General features: G+C 44.0%; 1 protein-coding gene across 3 annotated transcripts in view; it reads left to right on the top strand.

Annotated features, from left to right (window-relative positions):
* The window catches only part of CACNA1E (calcium voltage-gated channel subunit alpha1 E), a 313,280-nt gene that overhangs the window by 231,635 nt on the left and 65,250 nt on the right, over positions 1–16,395 (top strand). For 2 of the 3 annotated variants that reach the window (XM_047840445.1, XM_047840444.1), the window contains exons 9-19: positions 893–946; positions 1,801–1,890; positions 3,387–3,596; positions 4,333–4,445; positions 6,111–6,223; positions 6,577–6,708; positions 7,188–7,260; positions 9,082–9,199; positions 10,995–11,062; positions 11,825–11,922; positions 16,089–16,145. In XM_047840445.1, the coding sequence (XP_047696401.1) occupies positions 893–946; positions 1,801–1,890; positions 3,387–3,596; positions 4,333–4,445; positions 6,111–6,223; positions 6,577–6,708; positions 7,188–7,260; positions 9,082–9,199; positions 10,995–11,062; positions 11,825–11,922; positions 16,089–16,145 (1,126 nt within the window). The remainder of the gene's footprint in view (positions 1–892; positions 947–1,800; positions 1,891–3,386; positions 3,597–4,332; positions 4,446–6,110; positions 6,224–6,576; positions 6,709–7,187; positions 7,261–9,081; positions 9,200–10,994; positions 11,063–11,824; positions 11,923–16,088; positions 16,146–16,395) is intronic. The other variant, XM_047840446.1, reaches the window with a different exon arrangement.

The raw sequence follows: 16,395 nt of genomic DNA, 5'->3' as shown, positions 1-16,395 counted from the left end.
TATGTAGACATACTTGATTAAATCATTGGGCATTGGTGATTGTGCATTCTCCAGCCTCTCTCCCATCATGGGAACTGGGAGGGGGAATGAGGCTGAAAGTTATAACCTAATCATATGGTTGGTTTTTCTGGTGACCGATGCAGATCCTTAAGTAATGTAGGCGTCGTTGACACTGAGTTGTCTACTTAGCATACAAAAGACAGTAAATTCCAAGGGTTTTTGGAGCTCTGTGCCAGGAAGGTGGACAAAAACCAGATATTTATTTTTCGTTCTATCAGAGGGCCAAATTCACGACAGACCTGAGCCTCTTTTGCCCAAGCAAGGCAGACTGTAGTGTGGGGGTAAGAGGAAGCAAGCCCACAAGATGCCATTAGCATCTTCCGCTGCTCCTCCTCAAAGAAGTAGACTGGCTGGAGCTCAAAACATGGTTTTATCGCCTGAACGAGGCAGTAGATGTTGCCCTGGTATGCCTTGTATGTGCTGCCGACAAGAAAAACCAAGGAAGCGCCTACTGCTAGAAAAAGTTTAAAGAACCTGGATAGAAGGAAAAAAATAGAAATGGAAAATTTTCATTGCTATCAGTTTAGGAGATTTTGGTTAGAAAGAGGTAAGTTCTTTCTCTCAACAAATATTACCCGACACAGGGCTGAATTTTAACAGTCAACCTCCAAGTGCCCCCTTACTACAAGAACTTCCTTTCTGTTCTCATCTGCACTTGGGAGCTCCCTCTGTGACCCTTGATGTCTTTCTGAAGCTGGTGCTTGCATGGAGCTATGAACTCTTTGCTCTCTCTCTGTTGCCCTGGGGCCACAGCTGTCCCTAGAGGATTTTTCATCTTGTGAAGTAATTTGACATTTACAGATAATTTACTAAACCATTTATTTCCATATAGAGGAAGTCATGCTTGCTGAAGAAAATAAAAACGCTGGAACATCAGCCTTAGAAGGTAAGGAAGTGCTCCAACACTTTACTGCATTTGCGCCCTCTTACGCTGTGGCAATCTCTTGATCAAAAGAGAAAGAAATAAAAAGAGTGGTGCTCTGGGATTTGAAATGAAAGTCTCTCTGTCATAAAATCCCTCATGCTTTAAAATGAAGGGAATTGAGTCATGGATTTAAATGCTTTTTGAAGTGACGAAAATGAACTCCAATAGCTGCTTTGTTCTAGGGCGTGTGATTGCTACTGTGCAATGAAAAAACCATCATACAACCAGTGGCATGGAAAGGGATCTTCTTTGAAAATTTGCAGGGATCATCTTGGGACCACTTTCATTAGCAGGAAGTGGCATTATTTTTTTTTATTTTTTTAACATTTATTTATTATTGAGAGACAGAGAGAGACAGAGCATGAGCTAGGGAAGGGCAGAGGGAGAGGGAGATACAGAATCTGAAGCAGGCTCCAGGCTTTGAGCTGTCAGCACAGAGCCCAAAGCGGGGCTTGAACTCATGAACTGTGAGATCATGACCTGAGCCGAAGTCAGACGCTTAACCAACTGAGCCACCCAGGCGCCCCAGGAAGTGTTATTGTTTATGAAGAACCAGAACAAATAGATATGGAGTGCCTATTTACGACTGCGTGTAGATAGGGTCTGGCAAGGACTCTGGAGCACATGTGTTTCAAGGTGCTGCTGAGCACACGAGTCATGTTTCTATAGACATTCGTGATTTCTGTAACCATGGCTCAGCTGTTTCAAGGCAGTCGCCTGTGTCAAGAGGCCTCTGGCACACAGTCCTCAGCTTTGACCTGAATGATTTGATTGTTCTTGTGTTCTTTCACTGGACTTCCCCTTCCCTGGTACAGTGCTTCGAAGGGCAACCATCAAAAGGAGCCGGACAGAGGCCATGACTCGAGACTCCAGCGATGAGCACTGTGTTGATATCTCCTCTGTGGGTGAGTGGAACCAGTTAGATCTTCTTTTATTGGTCTGAATCTTCTATGTAAAGAAAGATCATGTCTTTTGAGAAGCGCCACAAAGAGGAACAGAATCCAAAGAATCCAGAAAAAGAGAAAGTCTTGGAAATCTAATAGATGACAGTGAGTTGCAGAGAAAAATGGACCATGGGGTTGAGGGCTAAGAATCCAACCAGATTCTTCAAGTGTGTCAAATGTATCCCTTTTACATATATATATATACTTTCTGTCCTAAATGTGATAATGAGAACCCACTTTGGGATATTGTTCAGAAGATCCTGAGGACCTGATGCTTCTAGTGACCCCCATTTGAGACCCTGGAATCATTTGCTTAGCCACAGTGGCACCTACCTACTTCCATGTGATGTTTAAACAGATTGTTACTGACAACCTTTAAAAACCCTCTTCAATCCCAGGTTCCCAGACATTCTGGTCAATGCAGATTTTACCTCCCCAGAAAAAGGGAAGGGTCTCACTTCAACCTTTTTAAAAATATATATATACTATCAAATTGGCTTCCATACAACACCCAGTGCTCATCCCAACAAGTGCCCTCCTCATCGCCCATCACCCACTTTCCCCTCTCCCTCACCTCCCCCATCAACCCTCAGTTTGTTTTCTGTATTTAAGAGTCTCTAATAGTTTGCCTCCCTCCCTATCTGTTAGTAACTTTTTCTCCCCTTCCCTTCCCCCTGGTCTTCTGTTAAGTTGCTCAAGATCCACATATGAGTGAAAACATATAGTATCTGTCTTTATCTGACTGACTTGTTTCACTTAGCATGATACCCTCCAGTTCCATCCACGTTGCTGCAAATGGCAGGATTTCATTCTTTCTCATTGCCAAGTAGCATTCCATTACACACACACACACACACACACACACACACACACCCCACATCTTTATCCATTCGTCAGTTGATGGACATTTAGGCTCTTTCTATAATTTGGCTATCGTTGAAAGCATCGCTGTAAATATTGGGGTATGTATGCCTCTATGCTTCAGCATTCCTGTATTCCTTGGGTAAATTCCTAGCAGTGCTATTGCTGGGTCATAGGGTAAAAGCAGAAGAGTTGTACAGAGCTCATTGCTGCTTTAGGCTGCCAGTGGTAGAAATACCACAAATGCAGCCAATTGACTCCAATGCCTGAAGCATATTTAAAAGGAAAGGCCAGAAAGAAGCTTAATCTATGAAAAACATAAACATCATCCTGTTAGGATTCAGAACACTGGATGTATGTTTCATGTCATGCCCAGGGAATCTTTTGGTTTCCTAAAACTTAGAGTGTCCAGTGAGGATAACCAGGGATCTCTGCTATGGAAACACTTAGCCCATATCAAGGGGATTCCTTGGGCCTGCAACATGGTGGTCACTGAGCCAACTGAAGCTGTCCATCTCCCCCTTTGAAGGCCCCCTTGCCATGGAGGGTGATCTGTTGTGCAGCCTCATTCTTCTTCTGTACTTGTCTCCCCTTAGGCACACCTCTTGCCCGAGCCAGCATCAAAAGTGCAAAGGTGGATGGGGCCTCCTATTTCCGGCACAAAGAAAGGCTTCTGCGCATCTCTATCCGCCACATGGTCAAATCCCAGGTGTTTTACTGGATTGTGTTGAGCCTTGTGGCTCTCAACACTGCCTGTGTGGCCATCGTCCATCACAACCAGCCCCAGTGGCTCACCCATCTCCTCTGTAAGTGAATAGTGACTACTGGCTGTCACAGGTGCTGCCGAATTGGAATGTGAATGTAAGAGAGCAGGCATCCTACTGGACCTGGCAGTGTTCTGTGAGGGAGGCTAAAGTTGTCCTCAAGGGGTTGGGATATCACATGACCATTCCCCTTGTCATTCATCATTGAACCACTAACTTATTGAGAAGTCAATAAGATAGTGTTAGCCTTGGGTACTTTAAAGCCTTCACTTAGGCTCAATGGTGTAGGCTCAGTGGTGTAGAGAGTTTGGTCACCTAAGTCCTGGGGAGAAAGTTCTTAGGGCAATGGTTACTTCCAGTAGACCAATAAGGGAACTTATAGGTCAGCTCTGAGTAAGGCTGCCACTGGGTGTCAATGAAGATCCAGGATGCTGTCACAGCTGGGTGTGTATAGGTCGAATCTGGCTGTTGCATCAAAGCCATGGTAAAGCTCTTTCTTTCTCTCCTGAGAGCTGTATACCATTTAAAGGATAGTGACAAATCCACCTGTTGAAAAAGAGCAAAGCTAATATGCGGAGTGTGCTTGGGACTCCCAGATCAGAGTGTACGCAGATATCATCAGGTTTTGCCTGGCTTTGACCTGACACGGTCAGTGAATGTCTTTGCATTATGGGTCCTGCTGGTGTTGAGGGCTCCTCTGTAGGTGAGAGTGTGGGCTGGGGCATGCAGGAGCCCATGCCATCTATGGAACAAAGGCTTCTTCTTTTGATGCTTTCAGACTATGCAGAATTTCTGTTTCTGGGACTGTTCCTCTTGGAGATGTCCTTGAAGATGTATGGCATGGGGCCTCGACTTTACTTTCACTCTTCATTCAACTGTTTTGATTTTGGGGTAAGTGCTTTGGAGCCCGCCTGTCCTCCTGCTTCGTGTTGATATGCCACGGTTTGAGATAAGCAGCTTGCTCCATTGCTCAGCATGAAGCACTGAAATCAGAATTTATAAAAGGGGAATAAGTAAGTTAGCTACAGGGAAGTCAGGAATGAGTGAATCCTTCCCACTGTAGGGTTGGTTTGTTTGTTTTTTTAAAGCTCTTTTACTTTTAATGTTTTTATTGAAGTATAACACGTATACCATGGTGCACACTTAAGTGGATAGCTGTATGAATTTGACAGATCTACCCATAGTAAGTTTTGAACCACTTATTGTCTTGGGGGAAGCCTGAGAGAGAACAAAGGAACTGATTCCAGAAGGTGGTTCAGTAAAAAAAAAAAAAAAAAAAAAAAAAAAAAAAAAAAGAGAGAGAGAGAGAGAAGCTTATATATTTGTGTATTTTTTAGTTCAGTTTAAAATTGGGAAAGTTACCTAGATATACTGTCATGCAAACGTGCACACACACACACACTTGTATTAGCAAGTTCCCACATAGACTATTTCATCCAGTGTTCACTTCCTAAATACTGTTGATATATAAATGTGTTGATATATAAATGTGTGCCTTCAAGATGTTTTGACATACATTTTTGTCCTCCACTGCTTTTGGGACTCCTAACCACTCTATTACATATCAGGAATTATCTTTCTCATTTGAAAATGAGTAAATAGAGAACATCGTGTGCAAGTTCACATAGCCAGTTAGCAGCAGAACTAGGTTGCAAAACTTTGGGTTCCTGAACCACTTCTCTTTCTGCCAAGCCCACTTCTGTTCCTGCCAAATCTTCAGTTATGTGCTAACGATTTTGAGCACTTGCCAATCTGCATTTTAACTTGGAACATATGCTTCTGGGTACGGGCAATTTTCAGGCATAACAGCTAGTGAAAGACCATTCCCTCTCTACATACTTCCCAGCATTGCAGTGAGGATTAATTTTTGTTATTTGTCCTAGAGCACTGTGTAGAATATAGTAGACATTCAGTGAAAATATAATGAAAACAAAGCCAAAATGTTAATTTGACACTACTCCTTCCCACGGCAATCAGATTCTGTGCCACCAAGTAGTACTGTCACATTGGGGTACATGGGACCTGTGTGGCTAAAAGATGCTTCACATATAGGTGAATGAACCTTGTTAGTGCTTCTTGTTAGTGATTCTTGTTAGTGCTAAATTCTCGGACGGTGAGAGAACGTGGACGTTCTCTGAGGTTTTTACATTGGGATGCAACCTGCATTAACTCAAATTTGTTTCTTTGCTTTGAGTATCGCTCTTTTGTCTGTCTGTTCAAGGAGTTACTGTGTAAGAACGCTTGTGGCTATCAAATTTGTGCAGAGGCACACTGGCTTTTGTAGTTTTCACCAAGGACAAAACAGCAGTCAGTGAACCAATCTCCAGCATGAAGGATTGAAGTCAGGAAGAGGAGTGGAGAGAAGTGGGGAGGGAGGCAGTAGAGTCTCATTTTCCTTTGGCAGCCTTCACAAATAGGTAGTCCTGTTGGAGCTGTGCCGGGTGGGGTGGGGAGAGTTTCAATTTCACCCTAGCCCAATGAAAAGTGCTGACTGCTGAATGCCAGAAGGCTCTGCTCTTCTCCTCCTCCTCACTGTGGCTGGGTTTGGCTCTTTAGGTCACAGTGGGCAGTATCTTTGAAGTGGTCTGGGCAATCTTCAGACCTGGTACATCTTTTGGAATCAGTGTCTTGCGAGCTCTCCGGCTTCTAAGAATATTTAAAATAACCAAGTAAGTGATCATAAACTGGACTCTTCCCAACCACCTGTGAGAGCGGAAGCTTCTCTCTCCCTTATTATATTATATTTCCTTCCATCCCCTGTTCTCCCTCGCCATATGTTCCCCTTCCCTACCATGTTCCCGCTCCATTCTTCAGTTCCTCCTTCCCCAAATATCAAACCAGAAAAGTATCTATGACGCCAGATCCCATGTCACATTCCCAAGGGGAGCCTCATTGTTGCTGACATCTCTCCTTCACACAAATATACAAATGCAGCATTTCATACACTACCAGGCAGATTCCCAGCTGGATTGGGGATAAGTTTATATTCAGTGTTCACTGCTACAGTGTTTGGGTTTTGTAGGTATTGGGCATCTCTGCGAAATCTGGTGGTCTCCTTGATGAGTTCTATGAAGTCTATCATCAGTTTGCTCTTCCTCCTCTTCCTCTTCATCGTTGTCTTTGCTCTCCTAGGAATGCAGCTGTTTGGGGGCAGGTAAGCACCAATGAACTTTCCATCCAAAGGAGCCTCAAAACCCAGTCTTCAGCCTGTGAGCACTCGGGTTTCTAATTTGATCACCATGATATCATCTTGTTTGCTTTTTTCCATGGCCCATCAACCACTGAGTGTGTGTGGTGGTCTCTGTTTTTAACCTTTTCACACTGTACAGGATTCTGGTTCTGGAAAAGACCCCTCTCTTGGGAACTGTCCCTGAAATGTACAGCATGGGGCCTTATAACTCAGGGTCAGCCCAAACCCTATCTCATTATCCATGCCCTTCAAAGTGCACAGTGCATCAGTAATAGCCACTAATAATGCCATCTTCATAAGTTACACTGAATAGGGAGAAATGAAGGAAGAAGAGGATATGGAGAAAGAGTAAAAGAAGTGATAAAAAGAGAACAATCTCAGGAAGGGAAAAACTTGGTATGTGAGATTTTCATTTTATTCTTCTCTCTGAACTTCTTTCTCAGGTTTAACTTTAATGATGGGACTCCTTCAGCAAACTTTGACACCTTTCCGGCAGCCATCATGACTGTATTCCAGGTATGAGCCCAACTGGCAGGTAAAAATGTTAAGTAAGATCTTTTGGAGCTCACACTGAAAAATGGTGATATGTTAATAGAATACTACTTTTCCTTTCCAGGCTCATTCCAGGCAACTGGGATTCTTGTTGAATAATTATCAACACAATAATTCCTAGAATTTCTGTAGCTACATTCTTACCAATAATGGAAGAGCTCTATTATAACTACCTGATTGGCCTTTTCCCCATACTTGTGAGTTTGCAAGAGATATTAAGGCAAAGACATTCAGTAACTTATGGTATTTATGACCAGCATCAAGTGGGCTTTATTCCAGGAATGCAAGGATGGTTTGATATCCATACATCAATTGATGTGATATACCACATTAACAAAATAAAGGATAAAAGTCATATGATTATTTTAATAGATGCAGAAAAAGCATGTAACAAAATTTAACATTCATTCATGATAAAACTCTCAACAAAGTGTATATAGGAGGAACATACCTCAACATAATAAAGGCCATATATGACAAACCCACAGCCAAATCATACTCAGTGGTGAAAAGCTAAAACCTTTTTCTCTAAGACTAGGAACAACACAAAGATGTCTACTTGCACCACTTTTTTTAATGTTTACTGTTATTTTATTTATTTTATTTTATCTTATTTTTAAATTTTAGTTAGCCAACATACAGCGCAATATTGGTTTTAGAAGGAAAATTCAGTGATTCATCACTTAACATACAACACCCAGTGCTCATCACAAGTGCCCTCCCTAATACCCATCACCATCTAGCCCATCCCCCACCCACCTCCCTCCATCAACCCTCAGTTTGTTCTCTATTGTTAAGAGTCTCTTGTGGTTTGTTTCCCTCTCTCCTCTTTTTCCTCCCCCTACCATATGTTCATCTGTTTTGTTGATGAGTGAAATCATATGGTATTTGTCATTCTCTGATGTGTCTTACTTAGCATAATACCTTCTAGCTCCATCCACATCATTGCAAAATCAAGATTTTCTTTTTTTTGATCATTGAGTAATATTCCATTGTATATATGTAGCACATCTTCTTTATCCATTCATCAATCGATGGACATTTGGGCTCTCCCCATAGCTTAGCAATTGTTGATAATGCCTACTTGCACCACTTTTATCCTACATAGTACTGGAAGTCCTAGCCACCGCAGTCAGACAAGAAAAAGAGGTAAAAGTCATCCAAATTGGTAAGGAAGAAGTAAAACTGTCATATCACATTTATGGTTTTCTAAAATTGGAAGCATCTTCTAACCCATGTGTCCATTTAATGAATTATGTTTTCCACCCACCCCCACTATCCCCCCCCCCCACAAAAAATATTTTTAAATCACGGGGGCAAACTCAAAAATAAATAATGCCGAGTGCTATAGAAAACACTGTTTAGCTGGAATCTGAGGCTGAACCAGAACCCAGGTTTCCAGAACTGGAGCCCATGAGGCTCTTTCTAATAATGCTGCTATCTCAAGAACTATACACTTGGCTCCCCTGGCATAGTCTGGTAGTGACCAGACCACTTGATCTGTGTGATTACCATAGACTTGGCAAAGCTGGAGATGGAGGGAGTCTGTAGTCTGAGGAATAGAATCTTTCCTTTTGATGCTTTCTTTCTATTTTTCAATGCCTTTCTTCCTTATCAGAAGAAAGTTTAGAATTGCTCATAAAAATGACTTTATTTTTCTCCCTGGAAGAATAGCCAAGCAAGAGGTAGATGGAAAAAACCTAGGCGAGAATTTTCCTTTTTGCATTAGCCCCATTTTTTCAACCAACCCAGGTCTCTGACTTGCCTATTGTTTGCTTTGCCTAGATCCTAACAGGTGAGGACTGGAATGAGGTTATGTACAATGGGATCCGCTCCCAGGGTGGAGTTAGCTCAGGCATGTGGTCAGCTATCTATTTCATTGTGCTCACCTTGTTTGGAAACTGTATCCTTTTTAAGATGCTCCTCTTTGTGCTCTTTGCCTGCCTGGACCAGCATTTGAGGAGGGTGGTGATGGTGGTAGAGGTGGGTGGGGTTTTTTTAGGGCATCAGGGTAGCATTGGGGTGGATATAGTTCAGTGTACTAAGAGAAACAAGGATTCTGATTTTAAGGAAATTGTACAGTAGTTGGGTCAAGAAGACAAATATAAGCAAGAAGATAAAGTATTATCTATATCTACAACATACACAAATAATAACTTATGAGGCTCTTACATTGAACAGTTGGAGATGCTATCAGCTGGGGAAAATAAGAGTTGACAAAGATAACTGTAGGCTGAAATAGTGACCACACTGTAATACTAATAAATTAATTACATGTTAATATAGAATAGGACTGGTCACATAGTAAGCTTTCAAAAATATTAGTACTATGACTAATACTAATACTCCTAAGCATAGCCAACATTTATTGTATTTGTGCTATTCATGAGACCCTGTACTAAGTGTTTTACAGGTACCATTTCATCTAATCCTTACCTTACCATCTAATCCTTAAGACTTAGATGAACTAACTTGACCAAAGTCAAACAATTATTAAATTATAAAGGGAGACTGGAAATTGAGTCCATTTAATTCCCAAACCTATGTCTGGTCATAATATATAGACTAGGAAGATTTATGTTTTAATCCCAACAATTCTGTTTACCAGCTGTGTGGCCTTGGGAAAGTCCCTTAATCTCTCTGAACTTCTAGTTTTCACATCTGTGGGGAGGATGACAGCATTTACCCCTTTGTTGTGCATAGTAAATGATATAATTTCTTTGGATGCACCTTATAAACTGTGAACTTCTACACAATCATTAAATGTTTTGGGGGAATGAGATTTGCCTTAAAATGGGATTGGTGGAGTGAAAAAGGAGAGCCATGTGATATAGCTGGACTTTGGCTTTTCCCATAGTCTCACAGAGAGAAGATACTCCTTTAAGTTATCTGCTGTGAAAATTTCTAGGGGTCAGAGCAGACTATGAACCAAACATGAGAAACCCATAAAAAGAAAGTTAATGCAGTGCATCACAGAAACAGAAGGTCAGTTTGTCACAATGGCACCTTGATTTTCCTATTACTCTGAGGGTAGTTAGACCTGGACTTTTATGCTGGAACCACTTCTGTGTTCCACAACACATGGACCCCAAAAAGAGTTGGAAAATTGGGACTTCAGAGGTTAGAGCTTGGAATAGAAATAGGTTCTATAATGACCTTGTGTGCTCTGTGACATTTTTGTTAAATGAAATATGGAAGACTTCCAGGATAAGAAGAATGAGAGAAATAAGTTAGCATCCCATTATTGAGAACCAATCAGTGATGGAGCTGTGGAATCTCATTTCTTTTCATCTTTAAGAACAGAGTAGTAGGATTGGTCTAGGTGGGCTTCAGTTCCAGCCTCTCAGAAAGGAGACCTGAGCTCCTGCATTGAGCTTCCTGTTGTCATGTTGTTCAGCCGATCTCTATTCAGTAAGCCGTGAGGAGAGGCCATAGCTATCTAAAGGCCTCCTTACTCCACCTTGGCCCCTGAGTGGTTGGATTTAGCTATTTCTTTGTCCTATGCAAAGAGAAGATAAGTGGAAGAGGGAATATATATTCCCCTTCAGACAGGGCTGCATAACCCCTGCTTAATCAATGCTTTGGGGTAACTTCTGTTCCTGCTGGTATCCCAGGCAGGAAAGACCTAGAGATGTCGTCTCAGTCTTGCTGAAGCCTTTTGTTTTTCTTACTCGCCCGTCCTTAACTCATCACCCCAGACACACTGCTGAATGTGTTCTTGGCCATTGCTGTAGACAATCTGGCCAATGCCCAAGAGCTGACCAAGGTAAGCATTCTCTGGGGATCTGATGGTTCTCTAATGCCATTGGGCACTTCATTAACTGGGTAGATGATGAAATAGGAATGGTATATCTGTTTTGCATACCTCACAGGATTATTGTTAGGATCAAGTGAAATAATGTATAGTATGTGAAAAACAGAGCAGGCTAAGTAAGATGTGTGTTCTTAGTAGCTCTAGTCATTTCACCTGAACTGGCTTTCCCCAGTGTCATCACAAAGAGGAGACATTTACAACAGGAATATAGGTGAGGGGATGGGGTCCCTGCCTGATCACTTGGGATGATGCCACTCAGCTTGGCAGAGGAGAGGGCATGAGTAGAGGCACAGTCTCAGCATTTTACTTCACGGGGTTCTGCCTAGAAGGGCCCTGCTCCGTCACTTCCAGATACTGCAGAACATCTGAGAGGTGTTGGCTCTAGCTTCTGACCTCGATAGCTGTGGGTAGCTCCACTGAGGGCTAGGAGCTTGGGGTAGAATTCCATGGATTTCCTGAATAATTGTGAGGAAACCTTTGGGGCAAGGTGGAAACCAGAAACTGGCCATGCCAGGGCTGAAAGGGTTCTGTTTCCAAAAGGGCCTGGCGCCTGGCCTCCTGAAGTCTCTGAGCCAACCCACCCTCAAACTGCCTTGGTTAACCTCTTCTCCTGCCTTCCTCATTTCACCTGGTCTCCAGAACTTGGGGGGAGAGCCAAGGCAGCTATTCTCCTTCACGGGGATACCAGCAAACCCATCCCTGCTCTGTGTCTAGGATGAACAAGAAGAAGAGGAGGCCTTCAACCAGAAACATGCATTGCAGAAGGCCAAGGAGGTCAGCCCGATGTCTGCACCCAACATGCCTTCTATCGAGTGAGTTGGCTGTCCCCACTTCAGTGACCCCTGGGCTCCTGTGCTAACAGCCAATTAATTCATCAACTCAGAATGGTGTATTATCAGAGGATGCCTACTCCATGCCAGGAGAGGTCCTGTGAATATAGCAGTGAGCAAGATGAAGTCTCTGTTCTCCCAGAGCTTTTATTTCAGTGAGCTAGATAAGAAACATACGTAAATAATTTTAGACAGTGATAATTGCGGTAAGGTAAATAAAACAGGATAATAATGCAGAGGAATAAGAATTGGGCGGAGTACTTATAGACAGTCTGGGAGGGATTCCTTGAAGAGGTGATATTCAAGCAGATATCTAAATATGGAGAAGGCAGTCATGTAAAATTATGAAGGAAGAGTGTTCTCCAGCAAGGTGCAGTGAAGCTGATATGCAGGGAGCAAAGAAGACTAGGAGACAAGGCCAGGGAGATCCTGAAGGACCAGGTAAAGGATTTTAACTTTTATTCTAATGGCAACCATGGAAGGTCTAAAGTGGAAGGATGGGTATGACATGATTTACGCCGATAGTAGGTCACTCTTCCCTGTAGAGAATGGATTTGTAGGGGCCAAGAGTGGAGGTGGGGAGACAGATTTGGCCATTAGAGCAAAGTAGGTGACATATGATGGTAGTTGAGACCATCGTAGCCATGGAGGAGATGAGAAGCAATCACATTCAGTCTGTGCTTTGGAAAGAGAACCAACGGGAAGAGGTGATAGATTAAATGTCATGGGGGTGGGGATAAAAAAAATATTTCTCTCAAGTTTTAAGGTTTGATGCCTAAGCAACTGGGTAGATGGTGGTGGTATTTACTGATAGTCTAGAGAACAGTGCAAGATTCATTTTGGCCACATTAAATTTGAGATACTTAGAGGACATCCAAGTGAGGATGTTGAATAGGCCATTGGTTACATGAGTCTGAAGCTTAGAAGAGAAGTCAGGGTTAGAAATAAAGATTTGGGGGGAGCCATTTGAGTTTGGATGGCATTAAACTCTCAGCATGAGTGAGCTGGCATGGAGTGAATCGTAGTGGAGACAGAGCTGCTAAGGACAGAAACCCAGAGCACTCCTGTGCCTCGAGGTCCAGCAGACAAGAAACCTGCGGAGGAGACTGATGGTGGCAATTAGGAGTAGGAAGAAAGAACAAGGAAAGGTCATGTCCTGGAGACCTGGAGAAGAAAACTCTTCAGAAAGTAGCGACTGGACAGTACAGCTAACTACTGTTGAGAGATCACATGAGATGAGGACAGAGAAGGGACCATTTCTTTTGGCAAAATGAAAGTTGTTGTGGACCTTCAGTTTCAGTGGCCCGGTGGGAACAGAATCCAGATGGAATGAATTAGGGGGAGGATGAGAGATTAGAGAGTGGAGCAGCAAGTATAGACTTTGAGGATCCAACCTGAACCTGTGGTTGCTGGTAGAACTAGCAGGAACTAGCAGGGTGTGGGCCCTGTGTGGAGCTGGAAGAAGGTGTTGGAGGAAGGGCTGAGAATCCCTGTTGTGACTTCTGAGCCTGTGCAAGGCCTATGTGGGCATCCCTGGGGATCGATGGGGAGACTTTGAGACCCCTGGTAGGTATAACTCTATCCTGACACCAGACCCCGTTATCTATTCCCTGAAGCTGGTAAAGGAGGAGCCTTTCTTTGCCAAGTGCTCATGGGAAGGTCTCTGAATGTCTGCTGCCTTTCCCTGTAGAGGCATTCTTGGTTTTATGTGGGGGTCTCCTTCCCCTGGATGATCCTCATCTTGCCCTCACCTTTCAGAACTGAAGGTTTGGCCTCTCAGCCCTTTCTTTGTGCGTGAGAAAATACTGCCCTGAAAATTTGTTAAAGATTGATGGAGAAAGGCAGAACAACTCCCTCCTCTCTGGAATAATCTCTGGGCCTTGAGTAGTTCTTTCCCCACCTTCCTTGCACTCGTGAGTTTGGGTTAAAAATACACACACACACACAGGTATGCAAACATGCTGGTGGGTAGGGCTGGCTGTCACTTAGGAGTGGGTGGTTCTATTTACTGAGATGAGGAAGCCTGAGGAAGAGTGGGTTTGGAGACGTGAGTTGGGAAGATGCTTGGCCCAGAGTAGAAACTCACTATTTATAGAAGGAAAGAATGAATGAAATGCTGGTAGGGCATAGGGCTGTAGGCAGTGAGCTGTGTGTGTATCTGGGCCTGGAGAGGTGGAGGAAGGTGCTGTAACTCTCCACAATGAACAGAGATACGGCTCTGGTTGCAGTACATTGCTGTAGGGTATGTGCTGCTGCTGGGAACTATGTCAGGGTGGGTGTGTGCTGCTGGGGAGGGCAAACGAGACCCCTGATTTCTGGGCTGCTGTATAACCAAGGTGTGGCTGTCTATAAAGAAACATGAAAAGCGTGTTGTTACAAATCAGAAGGTCTGAGGGCTGGTTCTGTAACTCACATGCTCAGTATACTTGGAGAGAGAGCCACTTAGGATTCTAGAATGTCTGTTTCCCCATCTTTGAAATGGAAAGAATGCCAGCTGCCCTTCCTGATCCACAAGGTTCATGTAAGGTGTATGTGAGGTCACATATGCATGAGTTGGGAGATATGTCGATGCTTCTCTGTATGATTTTAAGAATGAAGGTATATTCATGATGGGGTGTGAATTTGGATCTTCGTACGTGTGAATGGAGAAGTGAAGAGGAGTTTGAAGTGTGTATCTGATTTGTGTGGGAATTAAAAGTTGGGTCTCTGTTTGACTGGTCTGTGTATGTGTGTGTGTGTGTGTGTGTGTGTGTGTGTGTGTGTGTGTGTGCGTGCGCGCGCGCACACACCTGTGTGCATTCACAAGAAAGAGAATTCTTCCATGTACTTAAACTCTTACACATTGCTTCTGGAGAATGGCTATTTGAGTATTTGAGAATTTGCAAATAGACGGCAGAATCTGCCTTCCCTAGTGGGTGTGCATGCTGCCTGGCTAGTGTGTGTGCTTCTATTTCTATGTGCTACCCATGCTCCTTGGCACCACCAGCCCACGTGTGCCTTATTGCATTGCAGCTGCCTGTGCTGAAGGGTGCATGCAGACGGGGGGCTCACAGGCATCTCCACTCTGTGGATGCGTGTACACATTGTGCCTCTTCCAGATGCCAAGCGAGGCTCCAACCAGCTGCCTCTACTCCCTCTGCCCACCCACATGTCAGGCTCCCCTGTGCATGTGAGACATGGCAGTTGAGCAGTGCCGCTTTACCTAGCATGTTCTCCATTGGTCAGGGAGGGCGCAGCACTTGCCAGCCTCCTAGGTCTAGTCAGGGGCCCACTGGGCCAAACTGGGGCTGTCAGCCGGGACTTGGGGCGAGCTCACTCCACAGGTGTCCCAGATGTGTTGTCCTCTACCTGAGCATTGATCTTTCAGCTTTGTTTGTATGAGTCCTTTTTGCCTTTGTGGGTGATTCCCACACCCTGCCTGTCTGACCTTCTATCGAGCTTGTAAACAAAAGGAAACAGCATGTGTATGTCTGTAGAAAGATTTTTTTTTCCCCTGTGCATGACTAAGAAGGTTATTACTGTGTTTTACCTGGATGAACAGATGGAACCTGGAAGGCCTCTGGCCAGGGTCACTGTGTTGCACAATTGCAGGGGACATGGCACATATCTTAAAGTACATGGACAGCAGCTCATGGAGTGGTGACCCTGCCTCTGGCCATGGGCTACTGTGTGGCTTTGATGGTGTGCATGGCAAAGCATTTGTTCTTGCATATTTTACAGTGATTGGAGTGATGAGTTGTGAAGTCACACCCCTGTGAATATCCTGGAAATGATGGAGGGAAATACAACTTTCATGCAAGTTTATGCGGTTTCCAGAATAGCTCTCTTGAAGGGTATTTAGGTACAGGTGTGAGTGCCGGGCATGATGATCGAGCACCTGAAGCTACGTACTCTACGAAATGACCTATCCATTGTGTCCCTGCATGTACGCTTCAAAAACTAGATCCGCGTGTTTGCACAGAGTAAGAATCAAAGGTCACTCCCTTGGCAAATTGAAGGTCGGGAGTCTACGGAGGGCAGCAGGCATGTGGAGAACGTACGGGCACGTAGAGGACTCTGTGCCTCTTCCTGAAAATTGGCTGGTGGCTGTGGGGCTTGTGGTTCCAGGAGGTTGGGGTGAACTGAACCTGTTCGTTTTTCTTTCCCAGAAGAGACAGAAGGAGAAGACACCACATGTCGATGTGGGAGCCACGCAGCAGCCACCTGTATGTGTGTACCGGTCTGCGTGTTTGTGAGTGGTTATGTGTGTGTGTAGGGACACCGTGTCTTTGTTCTCACCACACAGTGGGCAGAGTGGCGCTGGGTGTGTATGTCAGTGTGCGTTGTGGTGTGTGCGTGTGTTCCGTGCACATGGTTTGTGGACACTATCCTCTGCACCTTCCGACATGTGCTTATATCAGTGTGTGTCTAAGGTATGTGACCCTGTGTGTTGTTCACTCCTCTGCGCGGCCTGTG

This window comes from Prionailurus viverrinus, chromosome F1, assembly GCF_022837055.1.
Source record: "Prionailurus viverrinus isolate Anna chromosome F1, UM_Priviv_1.0, whole genome shotgun sequence".
NCBI lineage: Eukaryota > Metazoa > Chordata > Mammalia > Carnivora > Felidae > Prionailurus > Prionailurus viverrinus.
Note: the sequence above shows the minus strand (reverse complement) of the source record. Positions and strands in the feature narration are given on the sequence as shown.